Source organism: Mesocricetus auratus, unplaced genomic scaffold (genome assembly GCF_017639785.1).
Source record: "Mesocricetus auratus isolate SY011 unplaced genomic scaffold, BCM_Maur_2.0 Super-Scaffold_100043, whole genome shotgun sequence".
NCBI classification, from domain to species: domain Eukaryota; kingdom Metazoa; phylum Chordata; class Mammalia; order Rodentia; family Cricetidae; genus Mesocricetus; species Mesocricetus auratus.
Window position 1 is genome coordinate 6,083,718 of NW_024429220.1, and position 14,743 is coordinate 6,098,460.

Sequence of the window (14,743 nt, forward strand, 5' to 3'; positions counted from 1 at the left end):
TTTGAAGATTTTTAAATTCAATAACTTTAAAAGTGCTTTTAAAGTCTCTGATACATGTCTGCAACCCCAGACATGGAAATCCTGAGACAAAACAAAACAAAAAAGATTGGTGCAGGGTTTATGCTAAATCGGTGGCTAGTCTGCGAGCTAAAGTCCATGATTCATCTTTTCTTTCGAGCCGTGTAAGTCACGCTGAGACCCCTAAGCCTGCATGTGTCCCCTCTTCTCCTCCACAGATGCTGCGGAGTGCTCTGCCGACTCCAAAGCTGTCCCCAGTCCCTTACATGCCAGTCTCTGACCCCCTTTTCTTAAAAGCTGCTCTGCACTTCTTCGGGGCCAGTCTCTTATACTGACGATGGAAAGAGAATGAGATGTTACCAAATGTGGCTCCGTTCCAGTTTGCCATCCAACCCTACTGTGTGTTATCAGGTGTACAGAACATGCCCATGCCACTCCGTGTCTTCTGCACTGAGTCACAGAGCCGGGACAAACAACTACATTCCTAAACTGGGCATGTAGCTGGGGCCAAGTGTAGCCGGGGCCAAGTTGCCCTCATATTGGTTACTGTACTAGTGCTCTTCTGCTCAGACCCTGGCTGAATGCATCTCTGCAGGTGGCGGCTTGTCCAAAAACTGTTCCCTGTGCTGTCCACTCTCATCACACTGTTGTCCTACAAAGTTGGAGTTCTTTGTTTTTCTCTCTGTTGATAATTCTGGAAAAAACATTGTGCTCTCAAGAACTAAAGACAAGATGGTCTGGTTCAAAGCTAAAAATACAATTTCCACAATTATAAGTGATACACTAACTATAAGACTACAGCTTCTTGGGCCTCTTAATGTCATGAGATGAGGAGGTACATTTCCCAAAAGATGGCCTCCTTCCTACTAGCTCAGAGCGGGGTGGGGGGTGGGGCGGGGGGGGTAGCTCTGGCTGGGTCATGCAGTCTGCAGAGCCTGGAGCCCTGTCCTGCTGAGAATGACTCTGCTTCCCCTCTCCACAGGGATGCCAGGCCTACTTAAGTAAGGCTGAGTCTCTGAAGAGATTCCTGCTTTTCAACATGAAAGGACCTTGCAGAAGGAAGAGAGGAAAAGCCAAGGCCTAAAGCAAGAATTCACAAAGAAAGTTCCATTTCACATTAAACCTATATGGCAATCTGGGAAATAAATGTTGGCCACAACCTGTTCAGCTGTGGTCTCCAAGGCAGATCTCCAGCAGAAATGACTCCAAATCTCCACTGCTTCGTCTTTCTTGTGTTCTCTTTGTATCACAGCTGTTGGTGTAACTATCTTCTGCGTCGTCTGTGCCTTTGGAACCCATATCCTGTTTTTCCTTGGCTAGCTCAGTGAGGGAGAGTCCACAGAGAATGGAGACCTCTTAATATACATGAGGAGAATGTGTTCCTACAGACGGCAGGCGGCCCAGGACTCTATTTCCTTCCTGAGCAAGGTCTATGGACCTTTTGACTTGATTCGGCATCTCTGGATAAATTACTCAATTCCTCTAGGGCTTGATGCAGCATGGGAATAACATGGCACCTTAATGCTGGCACTTAATGATGTGTTGGGACATAAATGGGTTGAACAAAAGTGATTGCACAATGTCTGGTACACAGCAGACGGTTGGCAAATAGTACTAGTACTATTGTTACCAGATTCTCTCTGGCCCTGCCAATTTTTTTGTTTTTGGTTTTTCAAGGCAGGGTTTCTCTGTGTAGCCTTGGCTGTCTTGGAACTCACTGTGTAGACCAGGTTGGCCTTGAACTCTGAGATCTGCCTGCCTCTGCCTCCCAAGTGCTAGGATTAAAGGCGTGCATCACTACCACCCGGCCTGCCAAACTTTTTAAATTGTGGAAAACAATAGTAAAATATCTTGATCAAATATTCTCAATAAATATGTATTAATAAACTTCATAAACTATGTAGATATGTAATTGATTAAACATGTTTTAAACATATATAAGCAAATCAGCTGGGGTCCGCTGATTCTGTGGGTTTCCCCATCATGGTCTTGACTCCTTTGTTTATATTATGGCTCCTCCCTTACTTTGATTGTACTCCAGGAGTTTGGCCCAATGGTTAGCTGTGGATTTCTGCATCTGCTTCCATCTGTTTCTGGAAAAGGATTCTAACTTTTCTGGGGTTGTGGATTGTAGACTAGGTATCTTTTGCCTTATGTCTGGTATCCACTTATGAGTTAGCAAATACTATATTTGTCTTTCTGGTTTTGGGTTGCCTTGCTCAGAATGGTTTTTTCTAGTTCCATCTATTTGCCTGCAAATGTTAGCATGCCATTGTTTCTTACTGATGAGTAGTACTCCATTGTGTAAATATACCACATTTTCTTTATCCATTATTCAGTTGAGGGGCATCTAGGTTGTTTTCAAGATCTGGCTATTACCAAAAATGTTGCTATGATGGGAATGTGCCTCTTTTGGGTATGTGCCCAACAGTGGTATTGCAGGGTCTTGAGGTAGGTTGAGCTCTAATTTTCTGAGAAATCAACATACTGATTTCCATAGTGTCTGTACAAGTTTCCACCAGTAATGGAGGAGTGTTCACCTTTCTCCACATCCTCTCCAGCTGTCATTCGAGTTTTTGATCTTAGCTATTCTGATTGGTGGGTTTGATTTGCATTTCCCTGATGACTAAGGATGTTGAGCATTTCCTTAAGTGTCTTTCCACCATTTGAGATTTTTCTGTTGAGAATTCTCTATTTAGATCTGTACCCCATTTTTAATTGGATTATTTGATATTTTGATGTCTAGTTTCTTGAGTTATTTATATATTTTGGAAATCAGATCTCTGTCAGATGTGTGGTTGGTGAAGATCTTTTCTCATTCTGTAGGCTGCTATTTTGTCTTATTGACCATGTTATTTGCTTTACAGAAGCTTCTCAGTTTCAGGAGGTTCCATTTATTAATTGTTGCTCTCAGCTTCTGTGCTACTGATGTTCTATTTAGGAAGTGGTCTTCTGTGACTATGCGTTCAAATGTATTTCCCACTCCCTCTTCTATGAGGTTCAGTGTGGATGGATTTTTATTGAGGTCTTTGATCCATTTGGACTTGCGTTTTGTGCATGGAAATAGATATGGATCTATTTGCATTCTTCTACATGTTGACAGTCAGTTATACCAGCACCATTTGTTGAATATGCTTTCTTTTTCTATTTTATATTTTTAGCTTCTTTGTCAAAAATTAGTTGTTCATAGGTGTGTGGATTGATATTGGGGTCTTCAGTTCAATTCCATTGGTCCATCTGTCTGTTTTTATGCCAATATCAAGCTGTTCTCATTACTATAGCTCTATAGTAGAGCTTGAAGTCAGAGATAGTGATGCCCCCAGAAGATCCTTTATTGTACAGGATTGTTTTGGCTATCCTGGGTTTTTTGTTTCTCCATATGAAGTTGAATATTGTTCTTTCAAGGTCTGTGAAGAATTGTGCTGGGATTTTGATGGGGATTGTATTGAATATGTAGATTACTTTTGTTAGGATTGCCATCTTTACTATGTTGATCCTACCTGTCCAAGAGCATGGGAGATCTTTCCATTTTCTGATATCTTCTTTAGTTTCTTCCTTTAAAGACTTAAAGTTATTGTCATACAGGTCTTTCACTTGTTTGGTTAGCGTTACCCCAAGGTATTTTATGTTATTTGTGGCTATTATAAAGGGTAATGTTTCTCTGATTTCTTTCTCAGCCTGTTTGTCATCTGTATATAGGAGGGCTACTGTTTTTATTAATTAATCTTGTATCCTGCTACATTATTGAAGGTGTTTATCATTTGTAGGAGTCCTCTGGTAGAGTTTTTGGGGTCATATCTTCTTCTTTTCCAGTTTGTATCCCATTAATCTCCTTTTGTCTTACTACTATAGCTAGAATTCCAAGGACTATCTTGAATAGATATGGAGAGAGTGGACAGCTTTGTCTTGTTCCTGATTTCAGTGGAATCACCTTGGCTTCCTTGACATTTCTCCAGGCTTGAAGCTTGGGCCTCCCTCTTACTCTATTTCCAGGCTGGAGTAAATGTTTTCTTAACAGTAAGCCTTTGGATATCTGTAACTCCAGATGGTTTAGTGACATCACAGATCCTGTTATATGTTTGGACGGAACAAGAGGAGTTCCTTTCAAAGTATACAGTGTGGTAGGAGCATAAGGAGAACGAGGGCATGGGAAGGATGAGCACTAAGCAGCAACAGAGAATGTACCCTTGGAAGACACAGGAAGGAAGACCAGGAAAGGAACAGAACAATGCATCTTCTACTTGGAAATTATATTGTGGTAAGCAGAATTTGTTGGAAGAATTCTAGAATAGTTTCTAGCTTTAGATTTTATCTACAAAATAAAAATGGGCCAGGCAAGACAAAGGACAACGGGACACCCACACTTTGCGTTTCTCCAAAGGAAGTAGTCTAATTGCCTAGCTTCCCTAGCGTCCCCATAGACAAAAAGGGCAGGGAAATGAATTACGCTGTAATCCCCAGGCAGGAAAGGCTGCTTGTTTCTGTCCAGTCACCCTCTCTACTTTTTGTCCTTTTTCTTACATTTTCTCAAGAAAATGGCAGCTGAGACCTTGAATTTCAGGATCTCTAAGAGACTAAGTTCAGGAACCGTCAACACTGCTTCAACCCTTCGCTTTAGAACATAGTAGAATCACAGCTCGTCCAGGGAGGCTTCCAGCCTTGCAGAAAATCTCAGAGCTGGAGTCAGTTGGGTCTGTGTGACCCCAACAGTCTTAACCTTCACTTTCCTCATCTGTAAGAGGGAAATAAAAACATCTATACATATCTCACGGGCTTTGGGAAGTCGGAAAGAGCATGTTTTTTCTTGTCAGAAACAGCGCCCATCACAAAAGCTGCTTGTCTGGTGGCAGCTGACTCAGGAGTCACGGACCAACACTGCCTGCCTGGGGTACTACCTTAACCTGTAAGGCCGTGAGGGATTTAGAAAGGGAATGTGGCAAGGGCATTCTAAATGGACCTGACGGACATATTAGAAATCGTAACCCAGTGAATCTAACCAAGCTACAGGCCACCTGCTCACACCAGGCATGGCACATGGACAAATCCTAGGTGTCATGAAGAATCAAAAACAGGAGTCAGCTCTCCTATCCTGGGACAGTGGGGTCCCGACACGGGAAAGTGGGGTCCCGACACGACACTTGCTTTCCTTTCCTGCAGGCAATCTGACAGGTTTGTTGAACTGTAGGCAAGTTTCATCTCACATGAGATAAACTAATACTCTAGGGGAGCTTAGAGGCAGGAAAAGGCCTCCTAAGGATTGTCTTGCTTTTAACTCGTTCTCCCACAGTTCTTCTCTGTGGAAACTTGACATGAAAACAACAGATGTTTGGGTCACTTAGAAAGCACAGCAAAACTTCACTGCCCACTCGTTCTCACTGTGGGAGTGGGCAGGAAGCCAGCATTGGGGGGGGGGCGTTACTCAGCTTCACCTGATTCTTTGCCAAGAAAACATGGTACCCGAAACTCCAGAATCCCCTGGAAGCTTCTAAGCTATGGGACTCTGAGAAGCGGTTGAATCCCACATCCTTTGAAGTCTGGCAAGTTTCAATCCTGTTGGACTGTTTACAATTGGAAACACATTAGCGTCAGAGTGGCCGAATGCTGAGCCTCTTCTGTTTGCTCCCAGTTGTTGAAGAAGCAATAATGTTAAAAACTCTACAGCCTGAGCCCTCCCGGAGCTCCATCATTCTGTTTAGTCAGTACTTCCCAACCCTAACCCGGAGTGAAAGACGACAGCCAAGGCTTTTCTGGGTGCCACAGCCAGGTGCTAAAAGAGCCCAGTGTGGAGCTGGGTGGTGATGGCACATGCCTTTAATCCCAGCACTTGGGTGGCAGAAACAGGCAGATCTCTGTGAATTACCCTGCTCTACAGAGTGAGTTCCAGAACAGTCAAAGATACACAGTGAAACCCTTACTCGAAAAAAAAAAACAAACAAGAGGAAGAGGAAGAAGGGAAGAAGAAGGGAAGAAAGGAAGAGAGAGAGAGACAGAGGGGGAGAGAGAGAGAGACAGAGGGAGAGAGAGACAGAGGGAGAGAGAGAGACAGAGGGAGAGAGAGAGAGAGACAGAGGGAGAGAGACAGAGGGGAAGAGAGACAGAGACAGAGGCAGACAGAGAGAGAGAGAGGCAGACAGAAAGAGAGAGAGAGAGAGAGAGAAAGCCTAACGTCTGCCTGTTCTCCTTCCCCAGAGTCTCTGGCGCAGGCTAAGGGGTAATCCCGTTTGTCTAGGAGTCTCTGGCGCAGGCTAAGGGGTAAGGCCCGTTTGTCTAGGAGTCTCTGACGCAGGCTAAGGAGTAATCCCGTTTATCTAGGAGTCTCTGGCGCAGGCTAAGGGGTAAGGCCCGTTTGTCTAGGAGTCTTGATTGTTTCCCTTTCAACCCATGAACACAACTTTATCCCTGGAGACTAGGTGTAGTTATCGACATCTCATATTTGATAATTTTTGCATGACTTAACCCTGGCAACTAAATAGAAATCTGTGTTGTTTTCTTTCTGAATAGTTGCTAAGGGGAGCTGACTCATTATCTAGCCCATCTTTGACACTGTAAGTCAGGGTGTGTCAGAGGCTACCAAAATCAATTTTGGCTTAGCAGTGGAAGGTAGAGCTATCGATGGATAAGAATTATTGATGAAGATCTTGCATGAGCAATATTTTGGAACTAGTTGAAAGTTAGTGAATCAAAGTCTTTTAGATGAGGAAAGAGTCATGGGAGAGTGAGGCAAGTTTGCTGTTAGGGTCCATGAATGAACCCTTCTTAAACTCCAAATAGGCGTATCTGCAGCAGACTGGCCAGAGGCTGTCTGGGGGAAGAGGACAAGGTGATGCTTGGATGTTGAAAAACAACACAAGCACACACACACACACACGCACACACACATGCACACACATGCACACTCACACACACATGCACACACGCGCACACACATGCACACTCACACATGCACACACATACACACTCACACATGCGCACATACACACACATGCACACTCACACATGCACACTCACACACATGCACACTCACACACACATGCACACTCACACACACGCACACTCACACATGCACACTCTCACATGCACACATACACACACATGCACACACACGCACACACATGCACACACATGCACACTCACACATGCACACATACACACACGTGCATGCATACACTTGCGTGCACACACACACGCATACACACATGCACACTCACACATGCACACACACACATGCACACTCACATGCACACATACACACACATGCACATGCACACCAAAAACAGGTTGGAGGGGGGAAATGAAGGAGAGATGATGAGAAAGAAACATTTTCTCCGAATAGAACATCTGATTTTGTGCAACTAATAATGAAATAAGTCTGCATCCCACGGTTTAAAAAGATCTTTAGATTGCAGAAAATAAAGAGCAGTTTTGAAAGCTTAAACATTTTAAAAAGGCACGCTAGCATTTTACTGTGTGATCATATAACTAGTGTGTGAGCACACACTTTTGCATCTGAAAACAGCGTAAACTTAGGCTCTGTGGTAGAGTGGGAAAGATGGCTGGAGCCCACAGGACCAAAAGCAAACAGCAGAATATGGCGCTTCCCTGAGTCTCAGCTTCAGCCTCGTCCGAGAAACGTGTCTTAAGTGATGGCTCTTTAGAGGCTGACATCATAGCACTGCATTTGAATCCTTCTAAAAGACTTAGTTACTGGTCAAATACTGCTGCCTCCTCTCTAAGGAATATAATTCAATGTTAGAAATGTCAACATTTTTAACTTTTATTTGGGGCCTTCATTCACTCAGTAAACACTTACCTAACAGCTATAATTACCTACAACTGAACTAGTAGTAGTAGTTCAAGGAAACAATTTTTCTCTCAGGCAAACTAAGAGTCATGGCACAGAGTCCGGTTTCCCAGCTGAGTACTCCTGGCATTTAGGTCCTTGCTTCACGGTGACATGGATGAATGGCTAAATGAGTGATTAGGGCGGTGGTTATGTAGATGTGTTCACATTGTATAAACATTTTAAAAGATGATATTGTATCTCAAATACTTTCAAAATTATTAACAGAGGTGTGTGTGTGTGTGTGTGTGTGTGTGTGTGTGTGTGTGTACTGATTTAGGAGCAAGACTTGTCAAGAACAATGTTGATGTTCCTCATGATAAAATGTCACATTAATGCTAAGTTATCTTGATGGCACACTTCTTTGCAATCATGGTTAACTGTTTTTTACATCTCTCATCTGCCACCTCTTCCATTGTTTGAAAGCCTGACTGTGTCATGCTAATGGATAAGGCTTTGTGTAAATGCATGTTTATCCTTACGATTAAACCACAATTTACACTTACACAGATCTTTGGTTCTTTTCATACCAGGTCACATGCACCATCTAAGCATCTGTACTCCCGTTTACTATAGAAATGACCTTGTCCCATATGAAAGTTTTCAATTCTTTCTGGGCTCTTCGTCTTAAAGCAGTGTTTTGTTTTCTACAGTGGGCAGAGTTAGTGCCATGGACTAAATGAGAAGGAGTGGACCTACCTCCAGCCACAGCTTCTCAAAGTTCTTAGTAGTGTTACACTTTCTCCTATATGACTGTACTGTTCAGACCCAATGAGATAGCAAAGCTAAATGACACAGTGGGGACCAACCACGTTGCTAGCCATTCAGAAGAGTAATTCCCCATTTCCCCCTTCACTTCCATAAAACGGAGCTGAAGCTGCTTTTTCCTAAGGAGGTGTGAAACCTTGACCAGTTGTGGAATGTCTCAGCCCTTAGCTTCTTATCTGTAAAATCAGAAAACTGGCTTAGATGTTGTCAAGTTTCCTTCAGTCCCAAACGTCTAAGTTTCAGCTAAGGTGTAAGCATAGGCTGACCTGGTGGCCTCCACAGCAATCCAGTTTGTCCATTATTCCAACGCTGCTCAATTAGTCATTTAAAACTCCATAAGTCGTCCTCAGATTTGTCATGCCCCAAGCATCCCTGCTTTCTGTGGGCTTCTCAGGTAGCACTTGCATTATCCTAGTGCTTGTGGGATTAACCCTTTTTCCCTGTAAAAAGTGTCTCCTTCCTTCCCTTTGATGATTCATTTTCCTCCTATTTAGTCTAATATTTTCCTTCATAGTGGAGGTTTTTAACTTTCAGCATGCTTTTATGTGATGCTTCCAATGGCTTAACAGTTTCCATATGCTTAATTTTCAATTTCTGTTGTTCAATACATGTCCAATACACAACCTCTCTCTCTCCCCACCCTCTCTCTCTCTGCTTCAGGTGCTAAAAAATCCCATTGTGGCTTACATGCAGTGTGCACTTTATAGCTTCCTGCATGGTCCTGGGGCCAAGGCTATGGACCCTACCCTTCTCAAGAATCCCTCAAGTATCTGCTGAGCACACGACAACTCATCTCGCTTACCTCATGCTCTCTGTTCCGTTGAAGTACGCTACAGACTGAGTTTGGATAGCTTCAACTCCAAGGTGCTAAAAATCCGGTGTAGTCTCTAAACTCCCCCAGTTTTCATGGTTAGATTGAATAATAGTTTAGTTTTCCATTTTAAAGACCATTTTCTCTATATGCAAAGACTTTGGGCCCCTATTTATCCTTCAAGCCTGACACAAAGTTGGGAGCCAATAGATGGAGAAAACGTGAGGACACAAAGCCTCTTCGGCACCGTAGACCCTAGTGAGCTGGCCCAGTGGAGTGTATTAGTTACCTTTTTGTTGCAGGGACCAAAGCCAGCTGGCAAAAGCAGGTTAAGGAGGAGGGTAGGCGCTGGCTTATGGTTTTGGGGAAACCTCAGTCCACTGTGGTGGGGAAGTATGACCGCGGTCACTGTGGCCACAGTGTGTGGCAGAGAAACAGCCCAGACCCAGAGGCAGGTCTCAGCTGAGAGCTGGTGACTTGGTCTACTCCATCAGCCAGGTCACGTGTCCGAAGGCTCCAGGCCTACAAGCTAAGGACCAAGTGTTCAAACGATGACACCCATCACTGACTCTGTGACTGAGTATTGTGAGTTGGCTCCTGTTAGTTCTTTGTATTGTGATTACAAAGTTGATTCAATTTGAGCTTAATTTTTTATCTTAACTCTTTAGCAGAAAAACCCTAATCATCTTACCCGAATTCCCAAGTCAGTGATGTTGGTACACTCAGACAGAGAAAGTTCCTTCAGCTTCCTGTGTCTAGAAAGTATGGTCAAGCCCTAAGAAAATAAAGATCATTTTGTGATTACAATTTAGTATGGGATGTATTCGAGAGCCATTTGTACAAACCAATGGCTTAAGAGGGCAATCATTTGCGCAAGCTAAATAAAACTATCTCCCTTCTGGGTCACACTTCTTAGAGCTAACAAAGCACGGCTTACTTTGCAAGACAATTATTAATATTAGCCACTATTAAACCGCTAAATAAAAAGTTTCAGTTGTCTCTAATACTTTGCAAAAACAAAAATAAAAAATACAAATGCTCCCAAGTCCCAGAGCTAGAAAACTCCTTAAGAAATCACCTGTGTCTACTGTGTGCAGACAAATACTATGGAACAATATGAACTGCTCTGTTATCTCAAGACACCTGATGACGTTCATGAGTGTGTCAGGTACTTATTCATTCCTGACCTAAAACACTCAAAATCTTTAGTTCACTTCAGGGGTCTAACTTCCGAAAGGTAAAGGGAACAGATCTTCACAACGGTTAGTGACACAAGCAGCCATGGGCAGCTCACTTTCTCTTTAGGTGTAGGACAAGAAAGCAGATTTCCTCTCCTGGCCCTTACATTGTTGTCCGCACGGCTGTGCCTGGCCTCTTCTCGGCAGAGTCCCCAGAACTGACGGGACAGCCCCCGGCCCTCGCATGCGCACTGATGACTTGATGAGCCGGCTTACAGCCGCTATCCTATTAGGTATGTGCGCTGGTTTGCTGGCGCTGAGAATGAGCGTGGGGGCTTGGCATGCGGGGCCAGTGCTCTCCTGAGACACAGCCTCAGCCGGTCTTGTTATAGATTAAAGACTGTCTCAGAATCCCGTAGGAGCAGGATTTACTTCCCAGTCAGTGAGCCCAAGGCCCAGTGACGGAGCAATGTTGGACATGGCTAGGGATGTGTCTCCTTTGTTTTTATCTGCACGGCTAGTTTACATTTTATTGATCTCAAGTGCAATGTTTGAGCCATAATGGAAAGTAACTTATGCAAATGTTAGATCTTGTTTTACCCCTTTAAATAACTTATTTCATTTTTAAATCCAGATCAAGGAGGAAGCCCTTGCCGTAGCCACTGTTCAGCCATGCTGTCTCTGTTTAATGATCCTATGTGCTGTCTCAGGTGAGGCGACTCTGCTGGGTCCCTGCACGCCACTGGCAGCCTTCTCCAGGCATGTTCTCTTTCCTGCTTCGTGCTTCCAGAGCAAAGACATGGAGCCATGGCACCGTCGGCATCCAGATGTCGGTGCTCTTTCATTCCCGCTAGGAGGGCTGGGGGGTGGAGCTCTTCCCCAACAGAAACCACGTTCTTTGAACAAAAATACCCAGACATGCGGAGTTCATCTCTGTGTCCCGCACTTGAAAATAGACGCGACCCTGGGGGACTCCTCCTAGGAAACAACCCAGAAGCAGGTAGGTTTCACTGCTGTAGCCAAGTCAGAAGCTTTAAAGTGTGGCCACAGAAGTTCACCAGCTAGATACGCCACTCGCCAGTCAGTCTGTTCCTTACCACCTCACTAAAGAAAGCATTACGGGGAGTTCAGATACCGGGCCTGGGAACACGATCCAGCAGGTTAGAGCCCTTGTCGCGCAAGCCTGATAACCAGAGTTGGCTCCCTGGAACCCACATAAAGGAGCAGAGAAACAAACTCCACACATGAGCTTTGGTACATGCACCTCTGTCATATACATCCAATAATTAAAATGATTGTATTAATAATTTTACATGAAAGTATGAACATGGACTGCTACATTTAATATTACAGTCTCTCACTGAAGTACGTGTGAATGGAGATCATCAGCTGTTGCCTCGGTACAGAATGAGATGCCACACTAATCTACTAAGAGGTCAATAATTCAGAAGAGCAACAATAAAATGTGAGAGTGTGGAGATGGGAAAACTGACAACACGAAACTCGAAATGGACCAGCCATCCTGGAAAACATGACCGAATCTCAGAAGACGAAGCACAGAGTTAGCTCGGGGGCCGGCAATGATAATCCTCAAGGGGCTTATAGCTTGGAATCAACATGTCTACACACACACACACACACACACACACAATTTTACGCAAGTGTTCTAAGCAATGGTATTCAGAAAAAACAATATCTACCAAGGAACGGAAGTGTGACTAAAATGCATTTTATCCTATAATAGAATGCTAGTTGAAGAGAAAAGGAAGTGTCGGTACATGTCATTGTATGCATAAGCCTTGAAAACATTGTTCTACGTGAAAGAAGCCAGACCCCAAACACTGACTTACAAAGTCTAGAAAAGATAAAGAGAAAAGATAGGTCTGTGCTTGCCTGGCCAGCTGGAGGGTGTGGCAAGCAGGGGAAAGGGGCACTGGTCAGGGATGATGAAGACATTCTGGGGTTAGGTTTTGGTGGTAGCTCCACAGCTCCACAGATAAACCAACAAAATGAAACACACCGAGAGCCCATCTCAGTAAAGATCGTGTTAACTGATACTTGCTGGTAAGAACCAGGGAATATTTCTATGTCATCCTTCTGCCCAAGATGGATGCCTATGAGCCATGATCATTAACAAGACCATCTAAGTGATGTCACTGTGCCCATGCTGATGAATTACCCTACAGGCTTTTAAAAGCAAGCCCAAAACAATGAGGAATTCCTTCACTCATGTGGCCTGCTGTCACCCCTGACAGCACACATGCCCTGTCACTTCGATTTGAATAAACTTTCCTTGTTACTTTTGTGTGTGTGAGCCTTCATCTCAGCTTCTGAGTGAGAAGCCAAGAGCCAGGACGTTCCCATTTCATTTATTTTACATACCAACCACAGTTTCCCCTCCCTCCTCCTCCCCGACCCCTCACCACCTCCCACCTCCCCTCCTTCCCATCCACTCTTCATCTCCATTCAGAAAGGGTCAGGCCCTCCATGGCAGGTCAGGTTGAGGATAACGCCTAGCTCCTCCCCATGTATAAAGGCTGGGCAAGGTAATCCAGCATGGGGAACAGGTTCCCAAAAGCCAGCTCAAGAGCCAGGCACAGGCCCTGATCTCACTGCTTACAAAGAGACCAAGCTACAAAACTGTGTCACACATGCAGAGGACCTAGGTCAGTCCCATGCAGCTCACTAACTGTTGGTCTAGAGTCTGTGAGCTCCCCCCAAGCTCAGGTCAGCTGTCTGTGTGTGTTCCCCATCATGACCTTGACCCCCATCTCATACAACCCCTCCTCCCTTTCTTTAGCAGGACTCCCAGGGCGTGGCCCAGTGCTTGGCTGAGGATCTCTGCATCTGCTTCCACCAGTCATTGGATAAAGGCTCTATGATGACGATTAGAAAAGTCACCAATCTGATTACAGTCCACTATTGCTAGGTGACTTAGCTGGGGTCATCCTGTGGGTTCCTGGGGATTTTCCTGGCACCAATTCCTCCATGACCCTGAAATGCACCCACATTAAGACCTCTCCTTTGTTATTCTCCACCTACATCCCTGCCCCCACCCCACCTCCAGCACCCAACCCGCCCAACCCACTTCCTCAAGTTACATCCCCTATGCCCCCACCCCGTTTACCCCCCCAGATCTCTTGTAATTCCCCTCCCAAGGGGAATCCATGCATCCTCTTTGGACTGCCCTCTCTGAGGCTGTGGTTTGTAGGTTGGTTGTCTTATGCTTTGCTCTTGATAATCCACTTATGAGTGAATACATACCACATTTGTTTTCCTGGGTCTGGGTTACCTCACTCAGAATGATTTTTTTATAGTTCCATCCAACTGTTTTATAGCTCCATGCAAATTTTATGGTGTCATTGTTTGTTACAGCTGAGTAATACTCCATTGTATAAATGTACCACATCTAGGTTGCTTCCAGGTTCTGGCTGCTATGAACATAGTTGAGCAGTAAGACGGGGTTGTTGGGCCCCCAGTCGGAAGAGGGAGGTGGCTGCTTCCCGTGAAGTCCGGCAGTATTTCTATGGAAGGTATTCCTTGTTTGCCCAAAGTCGGCCAACACAGGAGTCCTTTTGCAGAACAGAGGTCAGAGTTTGTTTCCCCAGAGTCTAAACAGATGCTAACTTCATCATCAGAGAGGCTTCGTCCTGCAGCAGAAGGGAACCAGTATAGAGACCTGCAGCCAGACATTGTGCAGAGTGAGAGACCTTGAACGCTCTGTCCTCAATGGGTGTCTCCATCAAATCCCTCCCCTCGGGGCTCAGGGAACCATGCAGAAGATGAGGCAGAAAGAGTGTGAGGGCCAGAGGAGATGGAGACACCAGGAGAACAAGAACTCTGCATCAGCACCATCAAAGCGCATAGGACACAGAGACGGAGGGGGCAAGCGCAGGGCCTTCGAGGGGCTGCCCCGGGTCCTGTGTGCCATGGCCTCCGGTTTAGTGTTTGTAGGGAATTCCTGAGTGTGCGAACACGTCTGTTGCCTTCTCTTGGGCTCTTTTCCTTTTGCTGTCTGTCCTGTCCAACTCCAATGCGATAGCTTTGGTTTTGTTTATTTTATTATACCTTAGACGCCTGTGTTTCCCTAATGAGAGACGAAAGGAATGGGCCTGGATGGGAGGGAGA

The 14,743-nt window shown here is 44.8% G+C and overlaps 1 protein-coding gene across 6 annotated transcripts in view; it reads right to left on the reverse strand.

The window, feature by feature from the left end:
• The window catches only part of Fbxl13 (F-box and leucine rich repeat protein 13), a 218,299-nt gene that overhangs the window by 20,215 nt on the left and 183,341 nt on the right, over positions 1-14,743 (reverse strand). For 5 of the 6 annotated variants that reach the window (XM_040735203.1, XM_040735204.1, XM_040735205.1 and 2 more), the window contains one exon: positions 10,129-10,212. The exons of the other annotated variant lie outside the window; for it this stretch is intronic. In XM_040735203.1, coding sequence (XP_040591137.1) covers positions 10,129-10,212 — 84 coding nt within the window. The remainder of the gene's footprint in view (positions 1-10,128; positions 10,213-14,743) is intronic. 6 annotated transcript variants of the gene reach the window in all.